General features: G+C 36.3%; 1 protein-coding gene across 1 annotated transcript in view; it reads right to left on the bottom strand.

Moving 5' to 3' along the window:
- ADAMTS6 (ADAM metallopeptidase with thrombospondin type 1 motif 6) overlaps nucleotides 1–22,969 on the bottom strand; it is a 289,952-nt gene that overhangs the window by 113,462 nt on the left and 153,521 nt on the right. Inside the window, exon 13 of the mRNA XM_012096844.4 lies at nucleotides 2,055–2,162. Within this exon, the coding sequence (XP_011952234.1) occupies nucleotides 2,055–2,162 (108 nt within the window). The remainder of the gene's footprint in view (nucleotides 1–2,054; nucleotides 2,163–22,969) is intronic.

Here is a 22,969-nt window from a genome sequence, read left to right as displayed (position 1 = left end):
TCATTCATTTAAAATTTCCTAAGGCTATTCTATCTATAAACCTTCTATGACTTTGGACGAACAGCTAAGATTTATTTTACATATTAATTTGAGATGATGAAATCCAAAGTATTGACTTTATGAAACTGCACTCTAATGTTGTGAATATTAATAACCTCTTGGTAGGCAAACTTTGCTAAAACTTATAAGTTCTTAAATAGACTTTAATGGAGTGCAAGTTGTTGTGCCAAAGTCTGCTGGAAGCTGAGAAGATTCTAAGGAGAGGGTAAGGAGGCAGGAAAGGGGTTCTTTTAACCTGAACATTTCCATTGTTTTCAAATGTATATAACAGAATTATGTAGAATGCATTTGAACAAAGTATTTAACAATTAAAAAATTGACAACCATTAGCCTAGATTAAGAAAGTGAATCTTTAGAAATCAAATACATTTTTGCCCCATTTCATTTAGTTTCTCTTGCCTGTGCTTATTCTTACTTATGCTTAGAAATAATTATATTTCCCTTCTATTTGCTAATCTAAATTTAAATTCAATATTGTTAGCTTTGATATTATCTAGAACATTTTTTTAAAGTAGCCTTCAAAACTGTAATGCATATGTAAATGACATCTCTATCAATTATATGCATATAAGCTTTAAAATATGATATTTTAGAGCCCTGCTGTTAAGCACAAATTATGAGATATTAACTGTGTTTACCATAAAGATGACTGAGTTGGGTTTTCAGATAGCCACTACTTGTGATTTACCTAATTAGAGTGATCATATAATTTACAGTTGCTTTCAGGAGAGCTCTTAAGTGTTTAAAAGAATGAGTTCTTCATGCTTTGGGTTAAAAATTAAAGTAAAATAAAAAGAGATATCAGGTCTAGTGATAGTATTATTACAGGCAAATAGAAACAGTGAGCTGCTGGTGTAGATCACAAGAATAATAATCAATCAATGGCAAATAAAGAAACAGATTCTCACTGTGACTTTCCCTTTACTGTTGTACAGTACAGATCTGTTCTAAGTACAGATTGATGTAAATTGCTACTTGTCATTGACAAGAATTGTTGGTTCCAGAATAAACCTAGACTGTTGTTTAAAGAATGTGGTCCTAATATTCCTACTACATCTATGAAAAAACAGAAAGCATTTTTGGTAGTGTGTGAAGGTCTCTGTATTTTTATTGGCTACTTACAAAAGTTTCAAAAAAAGATTCTTAATCTTTAAGAAAATGACCCTATCAATTTATACATTTAGCATAATTTACCAACATTTTCAAACTCAGCATGGAAAAACCATCAACATGGCACTAGGTCATGGGTCCTGAATTAAGCTATCAGCAAGGATTAATAAACTGTGACAGCTGCCCAAAAGCTTTCATTCTTTTTATTTAAACATCAGATTGCAAGCTGAAATTCACTATAATCTTTGTTGAAACTAGCCCATCTAACATGGAAGAAGTCAGAACTGAGAACAGATGACAGTGTAGTTACTGTTGTAAACTCAGCCCATAGCAATAAATTTTAGAATCACATATATAGCAATTCCTAAAGAATTTCAAGAATAGCCTAAAATATTCTTATCTGTTTAAACAATTCCTAATAATTATGGGTTTTGAAAACTAGGCTGATGATACTAAAAATTATTCAGCAATCATTTCTATGCTTAATAAATTATTCTTCTACTATTAGATCTTTCATATTGCAATTTAAAAATGACTCATTAGACTATTTTAGGATCACATAATTTTCTTGGAAATTGTTGCAAAAAAAACAGCGATATGACTAAATAGACTCTATTAAATAAGACTGCTGTTGGGCTTTTTTTGTGCACATACAGCTCAAACATATACATAGAGAAAGATGAAACTGACTCAGAAAATACTCACTATATTTTCCTGAATAATGCATATTTGTAGATATCAAGATAATTCATTAGGCTAGAAAATTACTATCTTCTCAAGTACACTTTAATTAGTATGCATGATTTTCTAGTGGCTGAATATCAAAACCAGAAATTTGTCAGTTTAGTCTACATGTTAAAAGCTAATGAATCTTTTGAGCTTACCCCCTTTTCAATATTCCCAGTTTGACAGAGTGTTCCCTCAGCTGCGGGAATACTGTTGGTGACACAGCGGTTGCTTTTGCTGAGACACCAGAGCTCTCTACACACTTCCTAGGAAAGAAGGCAAAAGCAAGTTGATCAGAAGTAGAGACTAAAATCATATCCACTTGTCCATAAAAAATATCCACAGTGTATAAACCATATTAAGCATTACTTGTCTCTTGCTGGTATTGAAGCATCAGAGATGAGGGTTTTAGAGGAGGTCCTTTTAGAAGGTAGGTTACCCGTTTCACAGATTAATTTTTAATATTTGTCTTCATAATTCTTTTTTCAATAGATAAAGCATATCTTCATTTTTAAGTATATCTTTGTTTTAATCAGACTCTTTCAAAAATAATGTACACAAATTCTATTAATATAGAGTAGTGAGAAGGAAAGAATATGTGGAAAGGACGCATATGTTTATTACTCCCCAAAACATATTATAGCACAAACTTTCAAACTAATAGAGTTGCTGAGTAGGTAATTTCCTAGACCTAATGAAATATTCTAATAAAGAGTATTTTTTAAAAAGAGAGACTATGGGAATGTACAGGAAATGATTTCTAAAACTATTGTATGCCAAAAGAATAATCTAGCAAATGTTATTTGCAGTTCATCAACGTAGCCCACTTTCATGAAAGGGAAATTTGGTTTTGAACAAATGCTGCTATTTATGTGTCATTTCCATAACTGATATATTTCAGATGTTATTTGGAGCTGTTCTGTCTTCTTGATTATAAATTTTCACTACCCCACTGCAGCACAGAATTACATTTAACTGTAATGCTGGCAATTTAAAATGTCTTATTTTGTTCACACATCCGAGGTGGCTCAGTGGGTAAAGAATCTGCCTGCAATGCAGGAGACGAGGGAGCTATGGGTTCAATCCTTGGGCCAGGAAGATCTCCTGGAGAAGGGCATGGCAACCCACTCCAGGATTCTTGACTGCAGAATTCCATGGACAGAGGAGCCTGGAAGGCTACAGTCCATGGAGTTGCAAAGAGTCGGACACAACTGAAGTGACTGAGTACACATGCACATATTAATCTATCAGATTTTAAAATAAGCTGTCCAACATATACCAAAATAAAGTGTTGGAAACACATGGCCAAAAAAGATTACTTTGGAGAAAATACTGAAAATTTTTAGGTGTTTTTAATATATGCTCACTAACTAGCAGGAGGCAGTGTTCAAAAGCATCCCTAAGAAAAGAAATGCAAAAAAGGCAAAATGGTTGTGTAAGGAGGCCTTACAAATAACTGAGAAAAGAAGAGAAAAGAAAGGCAAAGGAGAAAGGGAAACATATACACATCTGAATGCAGAGTTCCAGAGAACAGTAAGGAGAGATAAAAAAGTGTTTTTAAGTGAATAATGCAAAGAAATAAAGGAATATAACAGAATGGGAAAGACTAGAGAGCTCTTCAAGAAAATTAGAGAAACCAACGGAACAGTCCATGCAAAGATGGGAACAATAAAGGACAGAGACAGTGTGGACCTAACAGAAGTAGAAGATATTAAGAAGAGGGGGCAAGAATACACACAAGAACTATACAAAAAAGATATTAATGACCCAGAAGATCATGATGGTGTGGGAGCCAGACATCCTAGAATGTGAAGTCAAAGGGCCTTAGGAAGCATCATTACAAACAAAGTTAATGAAGATGATGAAATTCCAGCTGAGCTATTTCAAATCTAAAAGATGACGCTGTTGAAGTGCTGCACTCAATATGCCATCAAATTTGGAAAACTCAGCAGTGGCCACAGGACTGGAAAAGGTCAGTTTTCATTCCAATCCCAAAAAAGGGCAACACCAAAGAATGCTCAAACTATTGCATAATTGCACTCATTTCACACACTAACAAAGTAATGCTCATAATCCTCCACACTAGGCTTCAAAGTATGTGAACCAAGAACTTCCAGACATTCAAGATGAGTTTACAAAAGGCAGAGGAATCAGAGATCAAATTGCCAATATTTGTTGGATCACAGAAAAAGCTAGAGAATTCCAGAAAAACATCTACTTCTGTTTCATTGATTATGCTAAAGCCTTTAACTTTGTAATTCACTACAAACTGTGGAAAATTCTTAAAGAGATGGGAATACCAGACCACCTGACCTGCCTTCTGAGAAACCAGTATGCAGGTCAAGAAGAAACAGAACTGGACATGAACAACTGACTGGTTCCAAATTGGGAAAGGAGTATGTCAAGGCTATATATTGTCACCCTGATTATTTAACTTATATGCAGAGTACATCATGAGGAACGCTGGGCTGGAAGCACAAGCTGGAATCAAGATTGCCAATAGAAACATCAATAACCTCAGATATGCAGATGACACCACCCATATGGCAGAAAGCAAAGAGTAACTAAAGAGCTTCTTGATGAAGATGAAAGAGGAGTGGGAAAAAGCTGGCTTAAAACTCAACATTCAAAACATGAAGAATGGCATCTGGTCTCATCACTTCAAGGCAAAAAGATGGGGAAACAGTGGAAACAGTGGCGGACTTTATTTTCTTGGGCTCCAAAATCACTGTGGATGGTGACTGCAGCCATGAAATTAAAAGATGCTTGCTCCATGGAAGAAAAGCTGGGACAAACTTAGATAGTGTATTAAAAGACAAAGACATTAGTTTGCCTACAAAGATTCGTATAGTCAAAGCTATCGTTTTTCCAGCAGTCATGTACAGATGTGAGAGCTGGACAATAAAAAAGGGAGAATGCTGAAGAATTGATACCTTTGAACTGTGGTGTTGGAGAAGACTCTTAAGAGTGCCTTGGACAGCCAGGAGATCAAAACAGTCAATCCAAAGGAAATCAACCCTGAATATAAATTGGAATGCCTGATGCTGAAGCTCCAATAGTTACGCCACCTGATGTGTAGAGCCAACTCATTGGAAAAGATCCTGATGCTGGGAAAGACTCAAGGCAGGAGGAGAATGGAAGACAGAAAATCAGATGGTTGGACGGCATTTCTGAATCAACGGACATGAGTTTTAGCAAACTCCGGGAGATGGTGAAGAACAAGGACGCCTAACCTGCTGCAATCCATGGGGTTGCAAAGAGTCGGACACGACTGAGCGACTGAACAACAACAACAAACTGGCATCATTAGTGACATTAAAAGTTTTCAATTTAAACTGGAAATAATATCTATAATATATAAATTTACAGTAAGAACATATTAATCTGGAGTGTAAAGATACATTTATATGCAACATTCAATTCTATTGCTATTATTCCCCAACTGCTCTTTTATTCTCAAAGTATAAATGTAAGAACTTATGCCACATATCACAAGAAAAAAAATTGTAACTGTTTATGGTGATATATATTAACTATATTTATTGTCATGATAATTTTTCAATATATACAAATATTGAATCATTATGTTGTACACCTGAAACTAATATTATGCTACTTGTCAACTGTATCTTAATTAAAACTTTTTAAAAATAATTTTTGCCACATAAACACAATTCAGAAATACAACGGTAACATAATGAATTCACTAGTTAATCATTGCTACAAACAGAGATGCCCCACAAAACATAGCAAAAAGGAAGGATCTTTTGGGGCTCCACTTTAAGGTGTTTTACTCCACCAGGCAGAGAAAGAAACAAAATTTATATTAGACTTTTAAAATATGCTAAAAAATTCATCTATTATACCTAATTTATCTACTCTAAATCCCATGTGGAGAATTACTGAGCCAGAAGAAAGTTAAAACCCTTGAAAAGAAAAACATGTGCTGTGAATCATAATATAAAGATAAAACTTTCCTGTCCTACAATCCAACATATTACAAATTCTTCTTTCTTTCAAAGTTTCAGTTTCTGTTTAAAGAGAAAGATATTTGTACTAATTTATTCTTCTTTTTCTACAGGAGATTTTTTTTTACTATATGTTCCTAAATATATTCTCTTAGTTTATTTAAAAGCAGTAGGAATAATATTTTATGCTCTTAAAATATTATATCATATATCAAAAATACTCATATTCAAAGAGAAATGCATTCACAAAAACAGAAAAGCATTGTTAGGATAATGATTGAGAAATTACTAACAATGTTATAATTCTTGACCATATTCTTGATATTTTATTATTTTTATTAGGTATAAGAGCTTCTCTGGTGGCTCAGACAGTAAAGAATCTTCCTGTAAGGAATCTACCTAGGTTCGATCCCTGGGTTGGGAAGATCCCCTGGAGAAGGGAATGGCTACCCACTGCAGTATTCTTGCTTGGAGAATTCCATGGATAGAGTCTGGCAGGCTATAGTCCATGGGATCACAAAGAGTTGCACACAACTGACTAACATTTTCATTAGGTCTAAATCTTACTTTAGACAGAAGAAAAGAAGCCTAAAGTTTCTTTAGACAGAACTATGCAAAGAAAATCCTATCATTGTAAAGGACAATATTCATAGCATTTATTAGGAAAACACACTATTTAGTCAAGTTATAGAAACTCTATTGATATTTTCCAAAAGTTTCCTGAAAACCTCTACCTTAAAATGGCAAGTCCTTAAGATATTCTTTCCAAAAATTTAATCTCAAGATTCTACAATAGAGTCCTCTGATAAAGCACTCATATGCTTCAGGGAATAACACATTTTGAAAGTTTGATTCCCACTCTTAAAAAAAGATTTTATTATTTTAGTGGGCTCCTGGGAATTTAAATCTGCTAGGTATTAACTCCTCACATATTGCTATTTAAAGTATGGGACAAGAAATCCACGTATGGGGAAACTCTCAAGATGTTAAACTAGTCTTGGAGGAGACTCTGCAGGGTTTTCAAATAGACTTCTCATCTAAAATATCAGCTTGAATAAGAAAGATTTTGAAATCCAAATTAAGAATACCAAGATAAAAACTACTGTTTTGGAAGACAAAAAAAAAAAAAAAGAAATTTTATTTCTTACTGAGAGAGCAAGAGGTACATTTTCTGAAAGAATTGAGAACAAGTTCACACTTTCAGAAATACCCTTTTTTCTCTAAACGGAATCCTACACCGTGGTTGATATATTTGCATATGAATATCAGTTCCAATTGCATATGTGTATCAATTGCTGAATAAGCATCAAAAGGTAGGTCCCAACCTCTAATTAAATTAAATGAATACTGAAACATTTTTACTCTTGGATAAATTGTATAACAATCATAGTAGGTGGGTTAATTTCCCTAAATAAAATATATAAGGTGATAGAGTATAGAACACGACTGGGTGACTGAACAATGAACAACACAGTACAGTAAATGAGAGGCACTGATGACTTTTTTTTTGATTACCCACCAGCTTAGCTCTAGAAGAACACAGTTCTCTTTCACATACACATTATTCTTCTTAGGATAAGTTAAGATTTTTTTAAGATTAGTTTCACAACCTCTATGAACTAATAAATAATTGCCTATTTCTTACAGCAATCAATTTCCTTCAGTAAACCTGTAATTCATTTGAGAAGGCTCTCTAGGAGAAACTTGGGTCTTAATGTTTGCCCTTGAAATTAAAGAAGGAGAGAGAAGTCCCCAACAATCTTCATTAAGGGAACTTTCTGTTATATTACACTGAAAATTAGAAATGATATTTCTAACCTCATAGGATCAACTTTTAACCAGTTAGGAGAATTGCATGGTAAAACAAATAACAGGTTATTTCCCATTCATTCAAGAATATTTGTTGAGCATCCACTATTCACCAGGTAATATAGTTAGTGTTATGAAAAAATAATACTATCACTTAGAATTCATGAGACACAGGAGAAGGTAGGATATAATTTAGACATGTAACCCAGCTGCCATGAATTGGTAATGCTCTGTAATAAAGTCTTTAATATTCTAGAAAGAAATTAGAAGAATGCTATCAATATGGTTAGATTTTTCACTAATTTTTAATTTTAATGAACTGTCCTTATTTATTAAATTATACTATTTTTACTTTCTAAGTTTCAAAAAAGACTGTAAAATTTCTCAGTGCAAGGTATGTATGCTTATGCAATCTTTATAAAAATGTTTCTACTTGGCAAATGTGAGTTAGCACCCCTATGTTGGTGTGTTAACTTTTGGAGAAAATTTTTCTTAGCATCCAAAAATTTAAGTTTGTGACCCCCCGTCATTAACCAAATGTGTGTTTAGACATAGCTATGTGTTTACCAATGCCTTTAATAACCAATGGTTCTTATAGCCCACCACTATCTTCTGAATTCAACTTCTTTCTTCCAGCATACATTCTTTAGTAGTTAAAATAGCAAGCTGAAAGTGGTCAAATAGGAGATGGCAACAGTGAACGTCTAAGAATTAGCAAACTAAGATAAACTGGGGTGAATTTAACTCAGATGGCCGTTATATCTACTACTGTGGGCAGGAATCCCTTAGAAGAAGTGGAGTAGCCATCATTTAGACAAAAGAGTCCGAAATGCAGTACTTGGATGCAATCTCAAAAATGACAGAATGATCTCTGTTCATTTCCAAGTTTGCAAACCATTCAATAGCACGGTAATCCAAGTCTATGCCCTGACCAGTAATGCTGATGAAGCTGAAGTTGAACGGTTTAATGAAGACCTACAAGACCTTCTAGAAATAACACCCAAAAAAGATGTCCTTTTCATTATAGGGGACTGCAACGCAAAAGTAGGAAGGAAGTCAAGAAACACCTGGAGTAACAGGCAAATTTGGCCTTGGAGTACAGAATGAAGCAGGGCAAAGGCTAATAGAGTTCTGTGAAGAGGACATACTGATCATAACAAACACCCTCTTCCAACAACACAAGAGAAGACTCTACACATGGACATCACCAGATGGTCAACAATGAAATCAGATTGATTATATTCTTTGCAGCCAAATATGGAGAAGCTCTATACAGTCAGCAAAAACAAGACCAGGAGCTGACTGTGGCTCAGATCATGAACTCCTTATTGCCAAATTCAGACTGAAATGGAAGAAAGTAGGGAAAACCACTAGACCATTCAGGTATGACCTAAATCAAATCCCTTATGATTATGCAGTGGAAGTGAGAAATAGATTTAAGGGACTAGATCTGATAGAGTGCCTGATGAACTATGGACGGAGGTTTGGGACATTGTACAGGAGACAGGGATCAAGACCATCCCCAAGAAAAATAAATGCAAGAAAGCAAAATGGCTGTCTGAGGAGGCCCTACCAGTAGCTGTGAAAAGAAGAGAAGGGAAAAGCAAAGGAGAAAAGGAAAGATATACCCATTTGAATGCAGAGTTCCAAAAGAATAGCAAGGAGAGATAAGAAAGCCTTCATCAGTGATCAGTGCAAAGAAATAGAGGAAAACAATAGAATGGGAAAGACAAGAGATCTCTTCAAGAAAATTAGAGATTCCAAGGGAACATTTCATGCAAAGATGGGCTCAATAAAGGACAGAAATGGTATTGACCTAACAGAAGCAGAAGATATTAAGAAGAGGTGGGAAGAATACACAGAAGAACTGTACAAAAAAGATCTTCACAACCCAGATGATCACGATGGTGTGATCACTGACCTAAAGTGAGACATCCTGGAATGTGAAGTCAAGTGGGCCTTAGGAAGCACCACTACAAACAAAGCTAGTGGAGGTGATGGAATTCCAGTTGAGCTATCTCAGATTCTAAAAGACGATGCTTTGAAAGTGCTGCACTCAATATGCCAACAAATTTGGAAAACTCAGCAGTGGCCACAGGACTGGAAAAGGTCAGTTTTCATTCCAATCCCAAAGAAAGGCAATGCCAAAGAATGCTCAAACTACTGCACAGTTGCACTCATCTCACATCCTAGTAAAGTAATGCTCAAAATTCTCCAAGCCAGGCTTTAGCAATACGTGAACTGTGAACTTCCAGATGTTTAAGCTGGTTTTAGAAAAGGCAGTGGAACCAGAGATCAAATTGCCAACATCCTCTGGACCACTGAAAAAGCAAGAGAATTCCAGAAAAACATCTCTTTCTGCTTTATTGACTATGTCAAAGCCTTTGACTGTGTGGATCACAATAAACTGTGGAAATTTCTTCAAGAAATGGGACTACCAGACCACCTGACCTGCCTCTTAAGAAACCTGTATGCAGGTCAGGAAGCAATAGCTAGAACTGGACATGGAACAGCAGACTGGTTCCAACTAGGGAAAGGAGTATGTCAAGGCTGTATACTGTCACCCTGTTTATTTAACTTATATGCAGAGTACATCATGAGAAATGCTGGGCTGGAAGAAGCACAAGCCGGAATTAAGATTGCCGGGGGAAATATCAATAATGTTATATATGAAGATGACCAGACCCTTATGGCAGAAAGTGAGGAAGAACTAAGGAACCTCTTGATGAAAGTGAAAGAGGAGAGTGAAAAAGTTGGCTTAAAGCTCAACATTCAGAAAACTAAGATCATGGCATCCAGTCCCAACACTTCATGGCAAATAGATGGGGAAACAGTAGCTGACTTTATTTTTTTGGGTTCCATAATCACTGCAGATGGTGACTGCAGCCATGAAATTAAAAGATGCCTACTCCTTGGAAGGAAAGTTAAGATCAACATAGATAGCATATTAAAAAGCAGAGATATCTCTTCGTCCAGAAAGGTCTGTCTAGTCAAGGCTATGGTTTTGCCAGTGGCCATGTATGGATGTGAGAGTTGGACTATAAAGAAAGCTGAGCGCTGAAGAATTGATGCTTTTGAACTGTGGTGTTGGAGAAGACTCTTGAGAGTCCCTTGGACTGCAAGGAGATCCAACCAGTCCATCCTAAAGGAGATCAGTCCTGGGTGTTTATTTGAAGGACTGATGCTGAGGCTGAAATTCCAATACTTTGCCACCTGATGTGAAGAGCTGACTCATTGGAAAAGACCCTGATGCTGGGAAAGATTGAGGGCAGGAGAAGGCAATGACAGAAGATGAGATGGTTGGATGGCATCACTGACTCAATGGACATGGGTTTGGGTGGACTCTGAGAGTTGGTGATGGACAGGGAGGCCTGGAGTACTGTAGTTCATGGGGTCACAAAGAGTCAGACATGACTGAGTGACTGAACTGAATCTGAAAATGGCAAGGGACTCATTCTTATTTGTCTAAAAATATCTTTGTTTTAGTTTCATTTCAAAAATAATATTTTAGTCAAATATAGAGTCCTAGGCATTGTTTATCTTACTTCTGCATTTGAAGATATTAAGTTCATTGACACCTGGATTTTATAGAGGCTGATGAACAATCACTTGTCAGTCTAATTGTTGCTTCTCTGTGATAAAGTCTTTCTAGTTGCTTTCAAGAGTTCTCTTTGTCTCTGCTTTAGAGCAGTCTCACCACCTTAACTATGTGTTCTTTTTATTTATCTATGCTTTGAGGATTTATATCTTTCTTTGTTTTGGAAAAATTACTAGTTTAGTCATTAAATCTTTTAATATACTTCTTCTCCATTCTTTCTTTTAGAACTTCCTATTTAACTTACATTGGACCTTCTCATTCTAACTCATTCCTCTTAATGTCTTTCCATATTTTCCACATCAGTTGATCTTTTGTAGGCTTAAAGTCTGTTGATTGTGATACTTCCTTTTTAGAGATGTAGGTCTTTACCTCCGACAAGAAATCAGTGTCATAAAAATTACTAACTGGCTTCTGGATACAGTTTCTATCAATGTTTTAAAAATTAAACAAATGAATGCATCTTCACAGATTCTTCACTTGCCCTAATGACTTCATCATCTTAGTTTTGGAAATCAAGCTACTAAGTTATCTTGTAAATGTCCAGTAAAGAGGCCATTCTATAGGAATTTCAAATGTTTCTAAGAATCTAATGTTACTGCTACAGATTTTCCTCTTTGTAAGAAAATTTGCCTGATAGCTTCATACCATTAATGCACTTAGAAACAATCTAAGTGAAGAAACAAGATTTATGCATTATACTGGCATCATCACACAATATATCAATTTTACCTGTGCCTCTCCTCATTAGAGAAGTACATACTGAAGCTAAAACAATATTTAATTTTATTTTGTTAGTTTTGTGTGCATGCATGTTAAGTCACTTCAGTCGTGTCTGATTCTTTACAACCCTATGAATCACAGCCAGCCAGGCGACTCTGTCCATGGGATTCTCCAGGCAATTATACTGGAGTGGGTTCTCATGTCCTCCTCCAGGGGATCTTCCTGACCAGTGATCAAATCACATCTCAAATTGCATCTACTGCATTGGCAGGCAGGTTGTTTAACCCTAGCGCAACCTGAGAAGCCCTTTGTTAGTTTTACTTGTCTACTATTTTATGTTTCTGTACCTGAAGGAGTGATTGTTTACTCTAAATCATGTTTTTGAAACATGACTTAAAAAAAAAGTTACATACAGGATTGGAGATAAAATACGCATGCTGACTTAGAAGTCAGTTCAACTAAAGGATAAAAGGTAGAAGGTACACAGGAAATTTGCTGAAAGAGTAGATCCTAAGGAACTTTCCTGGTGGTTAAGAATTCAATTTCCAATACAGGGGGTACAGATTTGATCCTTGGTGGAGAAGCTAAGATCCCACATGCCTCACAGGCCCCAAAAGCAGAACATAAACAACAGAAGCAATACTGTTACAAATTTCATAAAGACTTTAAAAATGGTTCACATTAAAAAAAAAAAAACTTAAAAAAAGAGTAGATTCTAAAAGTTCTCATCACAAGGGAACAAATTTTTCTTTTCATTTTATCTATATGAGATGATTGTTGTTTTAGCCGCTAAGTCGTGTCTAATCCTTTTGTGACCACATGTACTAGAGCCTGCAAGGCTCCTCTGTCCATGGGATTTCCCAGGCAAGAATACTGGAATGGGTTGTCATTTCATTCTCCAGGGGATTTTCCAAACCAGGGGTCAAACTCATGTCTCTTGCATTGGCTGGAGGATTCTTTACCAGTGAGCCATCTGGGATGCCGATATGAGATCATGCATGCACGCATACTCAAGTCACTCAGTCACATTCAAATATTTGCAACCCTGTGGACTGTAGCCCACTGGGCTCCTCTGTCCATGGGATTCTCCAGGCAAGAATACTGGAGTGGCTTGCCATGCCCTCCTCCAGGGTATCTTCTCGATGCAGGAATCGAACCTGTATCTCCTCAATCTCCTGCACTGCAGATTCTTTAATGCTGAGTCACTGGGGATGCTCATATGAGATGATAGATGCTAGCTAAAACACACTATAGTAATTATTTCACAACATATGTAAATCAAATCATCATGCTGTACACCATAAACTTATACAATGATCTATGCCAATTATGTTTCAGTAAAACTGGGAAAAAAGGATTTTTAAAAAACCTGGAGACTATGCAGATCTGTTTAATGTACAGAAAAATCTTCCAAAAGTCAGACCTGAACAATCATAATTTCCTAATCATTGGTGATACTGCAGCATACACTAAATAACTTCTTAGCAGCAATGTTATAAGCATGAAAAAAGAAAGAAACTAATACTTTTTCACGGTATACTGGCAACTACTGTGCTAGGCATCTTCATATCTGTATCTTATTTCATCATGACAATCTATTAGAAAGTGTGAGAAACAAGCTCAGAAAGACTTAGCAATTGCTTCAATCCTACGTAAACCTAGATTTCAATCAGTTGCCTAATATCAGTGCCTAAAATATCTCCACACAATTAAGCTACTTTGCAGTTTCTTTTAAGTGTATCAAAACTGAATAAAGTGACTGGTCAATTAAGGTGGATTAGTAAAGGTTTACTTACAACAACATCATATAAAACCCCACTCAATATTCATAATGTCCTTTATGGACATAATCATAATCCTACACTTTACCTGTATTTTAAAGGAGGATACCTCAACTTAATATTAATTAGCCTCCAATTAAAATAAATTTATATTAAAAATATTACTATGTACAAATTCATAATATATTCATTCAATATATGAGCTTGAGGGCTTCCCTGGTGGCTCAGATGATAAAGAATCTGCCTGCAATGTGGGAGATCTGGGTTCGACTCCTGGGTTGGGAAGAACCCCCTGGAGAAGGGAAGGGCAACCCACTCCAGTATTGTTGCCTGGAGAATCCCATGGACTAGAGCTTGGTAGGCTACAGTCCATAGACAGGGTCGCACCCAGTTGGACACAACTGAGTGACTAACCCTTTCACTTTCAAAGTATGAGTTTAGGCATCAACTTATACATTCTTATTATTGGAACTTCTGAATGTAACATCATCATGTACATAGAATGTACATCTCTAATGTAATTAAAGATACTGTTAACATACTCTTCAAAACTTATCTAAAATTTTAATATCAACTCCAAGATTTCTATTCCATTTGATTTTTCAAATGAAGGAAGTTTGCAAATACTAATAACAATAAAAATATTAGCAAGTATAAATCACAATTAAAAATACATAGAGTTTTAAAGTAATCATCTAATGAAAAATAATTTAGCTGATATCAAGAAAATAACTTTGTAAAGGACTGAACTTGTGCTCCTTTGATCAGAATAGAATAATTGGTTATTTTATAGTCAAAGACATTAGTATTATCTTTCTTAGTGTTTCCATCCTTTTCAAGTAACTACAGCTGTTAAATGATGCTAAAAAAAGGGGGGAGGGAGAAAGGCCCTTTGATTTACCTGAGAAAATTAAAATTAGCAGCTGACATGGGGGAAGTGAAAGTTAAGTCACTCAGTCATGCCCAGATCTTTGAGACCCAAGAATACTGAGGTAGGTTGCCATTTCTTTCTCCAATAGGGGAAAGGGATATTGTAAAAACACAATACCATTTCATAATTATTATGTCATTAAGGAATTAAAACAGTATGAGAAGAGAAAATGACCTTTTTACTGCTAGATGGTTTTTGTTTTTAATTTTTTAAACAACTCTAAAGATCAACTGGCTTCTCTGGTGGCTCAGAGGTTAAAGCGTCTGCCTGCAATGAGGGAGACCTGGGTCCGATCCCTGGTTGGGAAGATTCCCCTGGAGAAGGAAATGGCAACCCACTCCAGTATTCTTGCCTGGAGAATCCCATGGATGGAAAGATCAATTAAGAGACATACACAAATTTTCTGCCCTTGTGAAATCCTAACCCTATGACATCTTGGGTCCCTGGTTCTGGATATGAAACATTCTCCTGTCCTCATTATCCTATTGGTAACATTTCTCAACAGCTGTTTGCAATAAAGGATCCTAATGGCCAAGGGGGAGAGCAGAGCACTAAAGAGGTCAAGAAAGAGCATCAGTGATTAGAAAGGTTACTTATCATTGTATCACCCAAAGGAAAATTGAAAACCAACATATGGTGACCTGGTGTCCTGGCTCCAGGTGTTCTAGTAGCCATTTGAAGAAAGAGAATATTGTACACTTATTTCAGCTTTAAATAGATTAATCCTTTTATGTGTGTAATTTAAGTGCAAGAGATCCTAAAAAGGTTAAAAAAAGCCATTTATATATATACAGTTATATGTGTATTATATATATACATCAAATACACACACATACATATAAACAAAAAACTAGCCTAGAAATTCAGATTAAATAACTATCAATCTAAAGGGATTAAAAATTATTAAATGGTTTAAAAAATACTTCTAAGAAGCAAGTGAAAGTGTTAGTTGCTCAGTCGTGTATGACTCTTTGAGACCCCAGGGACTATAGCCTGCCACAGTCCCCTGTCCATGGGATTTTCCAGGCAAGAATACTGCAGTGGGTTGCCATTTCCTTTTCCAAGGGATCTTCTCAACCCAGGGATCAAACCTGGGTCTCCTGCATCTCAGGCAGATTCTTTAGAAAGCCCAGAGTAAGAAGCAACAAACCCAGAGTAGAAACTACTGATCTCCAAGAATACAAATGATTATAAACCTATGATTTTTGGCTTGAAATTTGAGTAAAAATAAAAATTAAATCAACTTCTTATCAAGTATGTATATGCCTGATAAATACATATATTTGTACTCCAAAAGAATATTGAGGTGTTAAAACAATTCCATGTCTTTTATTCCCTAAGCCCATATCAAACCATACTGTAGAATATTTACGTCACCTTAAAATCCTCAAGGAAAGTGATTCTACAATTTCCCTCAGTACAAAATTCCAGTATTTAATAACTTGAAATTCTTCCTACTACCTAATCGACAACTTTCCAGCTGTAAAAATTAAGGCAACTGTGCTTTTTTATGCTCTTGGTGGGGAAGGAGAACAATTTGTTACCAGCAATCAAACTATAATAAATGTTCCAAAGCCTGAAAGTGATTTTGAAGCCAACATTTAGCTTTCTTTTTTACAGGCTACTCAAACTCATTTTCTTTAAACTTCCCTTATATGTACTTCTAAGTATTTCACTATTATCCTCTCAAGTTATCTGAATCTCTTAAAAAAATTATGGAGGTAGTCAAAGGTACCCAAAAAAAACTAATAAAGTATTTTTAGTGAAATGATTCTCAATGAGAAAGCAAAAATGGCTTGAACCTTAGCTAACTCATAGTGATAAAATAATAAACAAAAGAGAGTAACATGAAAACATTAAAAAGTGAGTCTAAGAGACAAAATAGGTCAGTCTTAAGTACACTCATGGGGATAATACCTTGATTAAATAACTCAAATATCTTATCTCTAGCAGGTTACCCTTACTGCAAAGAGCTATATTTCAGGCAAACACAGCTTGATGCAAGGCTTCTTAAAGACATTAATTACTACAATACTGTAATTAGCCTCCAATTAAAATAAATAATTAAAAATATAGACATTAATTAACATGTTGATAAAAATAATTTATACTGTCCTATACTAAATTATATTTATTTCCTAAGATAATGTGCCTTCGAAATTTCATGATTCTCTGCACATCAATAAGTTCTCCTGGTCTCATTCATTAAAAAAATCTTTTGTTTTCTATTGCTCTTAAGACAAAAACCTAGAATTCTTAACAAATCCTGTAAGTCTGATTTGGATCCTACTCTTTTCTTGCCTCATGTACATGATGGCTGCTTTGAGAGTGTCAGTCTCACTGGCCTTCTCTCAGCTCTTCAAATACACAGCTTCAGGGTCTTCACAAGAGTCTTCTCTCCTCTCTTTACCAGAAAATTCTTCTCACTCATTTATTCACCAAATATTTTCTGAGCTCCTATTATAGGGCAGACATTGCGCTATTCACTTTATAAACAGCCAAGAACAAACAGGCAGGCAGAAGCAAAATGAACAAAATATACAGTATGTTTGAAAGTATCAGCAACAAATAATAAGGAAGAAGAAAAAAGTCAGGAAAAATTACATGAAGTGTGTTTGTGTATGTATCTGTGTGTGTGCAGTTTCAGATAAGGTTGTTAGGGCAGGCCTTACTTAGAAGATCACATTTAACTAGCTAACAGGTAATCAAATAACTAAAATGACTATGGACTGTGGTAAGTGCTATGAAGGAAATAAAAAGCATAATTTCCTTTATGCTTTAACTGGGAGCATAAATGTAAGTAACTGGGAAAAGACTGCATATACATGGATCAGACTGAAGCCCTGTCTGTAGAGAAACTGCATGTGAGCTGAGACCGAAGGATGAAATTTAGTCAAACTGTGACCCTTAGAGTATGTTAACATACTCCCTGAAGTATAGATGGCTCAGATGCTCCTAAAGCACTACGAGCATATCAGTTATAGAGGATGGTAACATGGCTGACATAGATATTCATAGAGGAAAGGGAAGTATGTATTGAATGTCTACCATGTGAAAGGTAAATGAAAAGTATGCTTGTCATACTCTAGGTTTTTGAAGTCTTCAAGAACAAGTTAGCTGATATTCACTGTAAAAAGTGGCTGAGTAAAATCTCTTGGTGGACAATGAACATTTAGGTTGCTTCCATGTCTGAGCTATTTTGAATAATGTTGCAATAAATATGAGAGTACATACCTTCTTAAAGATCTTGATTTCAGTTCCTCTGGATATATACCCAGGAGTAGGATTCCTAGATCATATGGCAGTTTTATTTTTAAGTTTTTGAGAAAGCCCCATACTGTTTTCCACAGTGGCTGCATAAATTTACATTATCACCAATTATGTATGAGAATTCTCTTTTTTTTCACATTTTTGTGAACACTAATTATCATTTTTTTAATAATAACCATCCTAACAGGTGTAAGGTGATATCTCATTGCTGCTTCGATTTGCATTTTCCTGATGATTAGTGAGGATTAGTACCTTTTCATATAATTATTCATTTGTATGTCTTTTTTTGAGAAATGTCTATTTAGTTCCTTTGTTGATTTTTAAATTGGATTATTCACTTTTTTTGCTAAAACTGTAACAGTTCCTTATATACTGTGGACATTATCCCTTCAACAGATATATAGTTTACAAATAATTTCTGTAAATTCCATAAACTGGTTTATCATTTTGTTGACTGATTTGCTGTGTGGAGCCTTTTATTTGATGTAGTCCCACTCGTCTATAGTTACTTTTGTTGCCTGTACTTTTCATATCAAGAAACCACTGCCAAGAACAGATCAAGAAGCTTTTCTCCTATATGTTCTCTAGGAATTTTATAGTTTCCAGTCTTATATTTCAGTCTTTAATCCACTTTGAGTTAATTTTTGCAATATGGTATAAGCTGAGGGTGCAGTTTTATTCTTCTGAATGTGGTTGTCCAGTTTTTCCAGAGCGTTTTATTGAAGAGACTATCCTTTCTCTTGACTCAGCTCCACCCATCAACAAAAAATTGGATTAAAAATTTACTAAGCATGGCCCCACCCATCAGAACAAGATCCAGTTTCTCCCTCAGTCAGTCTCTCCTATCAGGAAGCTTTCATAAACCTCTTATCCTTCTCCATCAGAGGGCAGACAGACTGAAAACCACAATCACAGAAAACTAACAAATCTAATCACATGGACCACATTGTTGTCTAACTCAATGAAACTATGAGCCATGTCATGTAGGGTCATGGTGGAGAGTTCTGACAAAATGTGGTCCACTGGAGAAGGGAATGGCAAACCACTTCAGTATTCTTGCCTTGAAATCCCATGAACAGTGTGAAAAGACTAAAGATAGGACACTGAAAGATAAACTCTCCAGGCTGGTAAGTGCCCAATATGGTACTGGAGATCAGGGGAGAAATAACTCCAGAAAGAATGAAGAGACAGAGCCAAAGCAAAAACACCACCCAGCTGTGGATGTGACTGCTGATGGAAGCAAGGCCTGATGCTGTAAAGAGCAATACTGCTTAGGAACCTGGACTGTTAGGTCCATGAATCAAGACAAATTGGAAGTAGTCAAATAAGAGATGGTAAGAGTAAACGTCGATATTTTAGGAATCAGTGAACTAAAATGGACTGGAATGGGTGAATTTAACTCAGATGACTGTTATATCTACTACTGTGGACAGGAATACCTTAGAAGGAATAGAGTAGCCATCATGGTCAACAAAAGAGTCCGAAATGCAGTACTTGGATGCAATCTCAAAAATGACAGAATGATCTCTGTTCATTTCCAAGGCAAACCATTCAATATCATGGTAATCCAAGTCTATGCCCTGACCAGTAATGCTGAAGAAGCTGAAGTTGAACGGTTTAATGAAGACCTACAAGACCTTCTAGAAATAACACCCAAAAAAGATGTCCTTTTCATTATAGGGGACTGCAATGCAAAAGTAGGAAGGAAGTCAAGAAACACCTGGAGTAACAGGCAAATTTGGCCTTGGAGTACAGAATGAAGCAGGGCAAAGGCTAATAGAGTTCTGTGAAGAGGACATACTGATCATAACAAACACCCTCTTCCAACAACACAAGAGAAGACTCTACACATGGACATCACCAGATGGTCAACAATGAAATCAGATTGATTATATTCTTTGCAGCCAAATATGGAGAAGCTCTATACAGTCAGCAAAAACAAGACCAGGAGCTGACTGTGGCTCAGATCATGAACTCCTTATTGCCAAATTCAGACTGAAATGGAAGAAAGTAGGGAAAACCACTAGACCATTCAGGTATGACCTAAATCAAATCCCTTATGATTATGCAGTGGAAGTGAGAAATAGATTTAAGGGACTAGATCTGATAGAGTGCCTGATGAACTATGGACGGAGGTTTGGGACATTGTACAGGAGACAGGGATCAAGACCATCCCCAAGAAAAATAAATGCAAGAAAGCAAAATGGCTGTCTGAGGAGGCCCTACCAGTAGCTGTGAAAAGAAGAGAAGGGAAAAGCAAAGGAGAAAAGGAAAGATATACCCATTTGAATGCAGAGTTCCAAAAGAATAGCAAGGAGAGATAAGAAAGCCTTCATCAGTGATCAGTGCAAAGAAATAGAGGAAAACAATAGAATGGGAAAGACAAGAGATCTCTTCAAGAAAATTAGAGATTCCAAGGGAACATTTCATGCAAAGATGGGCTCAATAAAGGACAGAAATGGTATTGACCTAACAGAAGCAGAAGATATTAAGAAGAGGTGGGAAGAATACACAGAAGAACTGTACAAAAAAGATCTTCATGACTCAGATAATCACAATGGTGTGATCACTCACCTAGAGTGAGACATCCTGGAATGTGAAGTCAAGTGGGCCTTAGGAAGCACCACTACAAACAAAGCTAGTGGAGGTGACGGAATTCCAGTTGAGCTATTTCAACTTTTAAAAGACAGGAGCTGCATCTGTTGATGATGCTGCATCTGTGACAATATAGGCACCCTGCTTATTTAACTTATATGCAGAGTATATTATGAGAAACGCTGGGCTGGATGAAGCACAAGTTGGAATCAAGATTGCCAGGAGAAATATCAATAACCTCAGATATGCAGATGACACCACCTTTATGGCAGAAAGCGAAGAAGAACTAAAGAGCCTCTTGATGAAAGTGAAAGAGGAGAGTGAAAAAGTTGGCTTAAAACTCAACATTCAGAAAACTAAGATCATGGCATCTCGTCCCATTACTTCATGGCAAATAAATGGAGAAATAGTGGAAGATTTTATTTTTGGGGGCTCCATAATGATTGCAGATGATGACTGCAGCCATGAAATTAAAAGCTCACTCCTTGGAAGAAAAGTTATGACCAACCTAGACAGTATATTAAAAAGCAGAGACATTACTTTGCCAACAAAGGTCCGTCTAGTCAAGGCTATGGTTTTTCCAGTAGTTATGTATGGATTGACAGTTGGACCATAAAGAAGTTGAGCACCGAAGAATTCATGCTTTTGAACTGTGCTGTTGGAGAAGACTCTTAAGAGTCCCTGGGACTGAAAGGAGATCCAATTACTCCATCCTAAAGGAAATCAGTCCTGAATATTCATTGGAAGGACTGATGTTGAAGCTGAAGCTCCAATACTTTGGCCACCTGATGTGAAGAACTGACTCATTTGGAGAGATCCTGATGCTGGGGAAGATTGAAGGCAGGAGGAGAAGGGGATGACAGAGGATGAGGTGGCATCACCAACTCAATGGACATGAGTTTGAGTAACCTCCGTGAATTGGTGATGGACAGGGAGGTCTGGCATGTTGCAGTCCATGGGGTCACAAAGAGTCAGACAAACTAAGTGATTGAACTGAAATGATCCTTTCTCCACTGTGTACTCTTGGCACCTTAATTGAAAATCAACTGATCCTATATGCATGGGTTCATTTCTGCATATCTATTCTGCTCCACTGGTAAATTGCCAAAAGTATTCAAAATGTATATTAATCAACTTATTTAGAAAGAATTCAGACAAGATTTTTCACAACTACAGATGTAATTACTGATAATCCCTACAATGACTGCATGAATACAAAAATGGAAGAGATGGAAACCTCAGCACAGTTACAGTTCTGGGTCAGTCTGTAGATCTTTGTTTAAAATCTTCCCTGACATCATTATAGACCTGCTAGTTGAAAGATTTCTTGATGAAACATTTCTTGATGCTTCAACACCAAAAGTATCTCCTCACAAAAAGGACAGAGGCCTTCTTTGAACCTCCAGTGTTTGTGTTTGGTGTTTATCTCAGGATGCTATACTCAGATAGCCATCTAAATTAGGGCTGGTTTGTTTTTCCCTTTGAAGGAAAGTTATGAGCAACCTAGACAGCATATTGAAAAGCAGAGACATTACTTTGCCAACAAAGGTCCGTCTAGTCAAGGCTATGGTTTTTCCAATGGTCATGTATGGATGTCAGAGTTGGACTGTGAAGAACGCTGAGCACCGAAGAATTGACACTTTTGAACTGTGGTGTTGGAGAAGACTCTTGAGAGTCCCTTGGGCTGCAAGGAGATCCAGCCAGTCCATTCTAAAGGAGATCAGTCCTGGGTGTTCTTTGGAAGGAATGATGCTAAAGCTGAAACTCCAGTACTTTGGCCACCTCATGCGAAGAGCTGACTCATTGGAAAAGACTCTGATGCTGGGAGGGATTGGAGGCAGGAGGAGAAGGGGACGACAGAGAATGAGATGGGTGGATGGCATCACCGACTCGATGGACGTGAGTTTGAGTAAACTCCGGGAGTTGGTGATGGACAGGGAGGCCTGGCGTGCTGCGATTCATGAGGTCGCAGAGTCGGACATGACTGAGCGACTGAACTGAACTGAAGCTACAAGTATATACAAAGATTGTGATTTAAAAAAGTTTTTCTGAGGGAAAAAGCAACCAAGGGAAAAAAGTAACTGAAACCATACAGCAACAAGAATAGAAGTAAAGATTCTTTATAGAGAGACAAAGTTTTACTTAAGGCTCTAGATCTTTAGATAGTTGCACACAGTCTTTAAATCTAGTGCACAAAATGTGCTGCCAAAGCCTCCTAGGAATAATAATATACTTGTCACTCAAAGGTTGTTTAAAAAATCACTTTCCTTTGTACTGCACCCAACAAGAATAACTGGTACAGTACAATGTGTGTATCATTTAGTCTTAACTACCTTTTATTGTTATTATTTTTTAAGGGATTTTAAACACACTGTTTACAAAAAAATGGAACTGAGGCCTT

The sequence above is a fragment of the Ovis aries genome, chromosome 16 (assembly GCF_016772045.2).
Source record: "Ovis aries strain OAR_USU_Benz2616 breed Rambouillet chromosome 16, ARS-UI_Ramb_v3.0, whole genome shotgun sequence".
Taxonomy (NCBI): Eukaryota; Metazoa; Chordata; class Mammalia; order Artiodactyla; family Bovidae; genus Ovis; species Ovis aries.
Note: the sequence above shows the minus strand (reverse complement) of the source record. Positions and strands in the feature narration are given on the sequence as shown.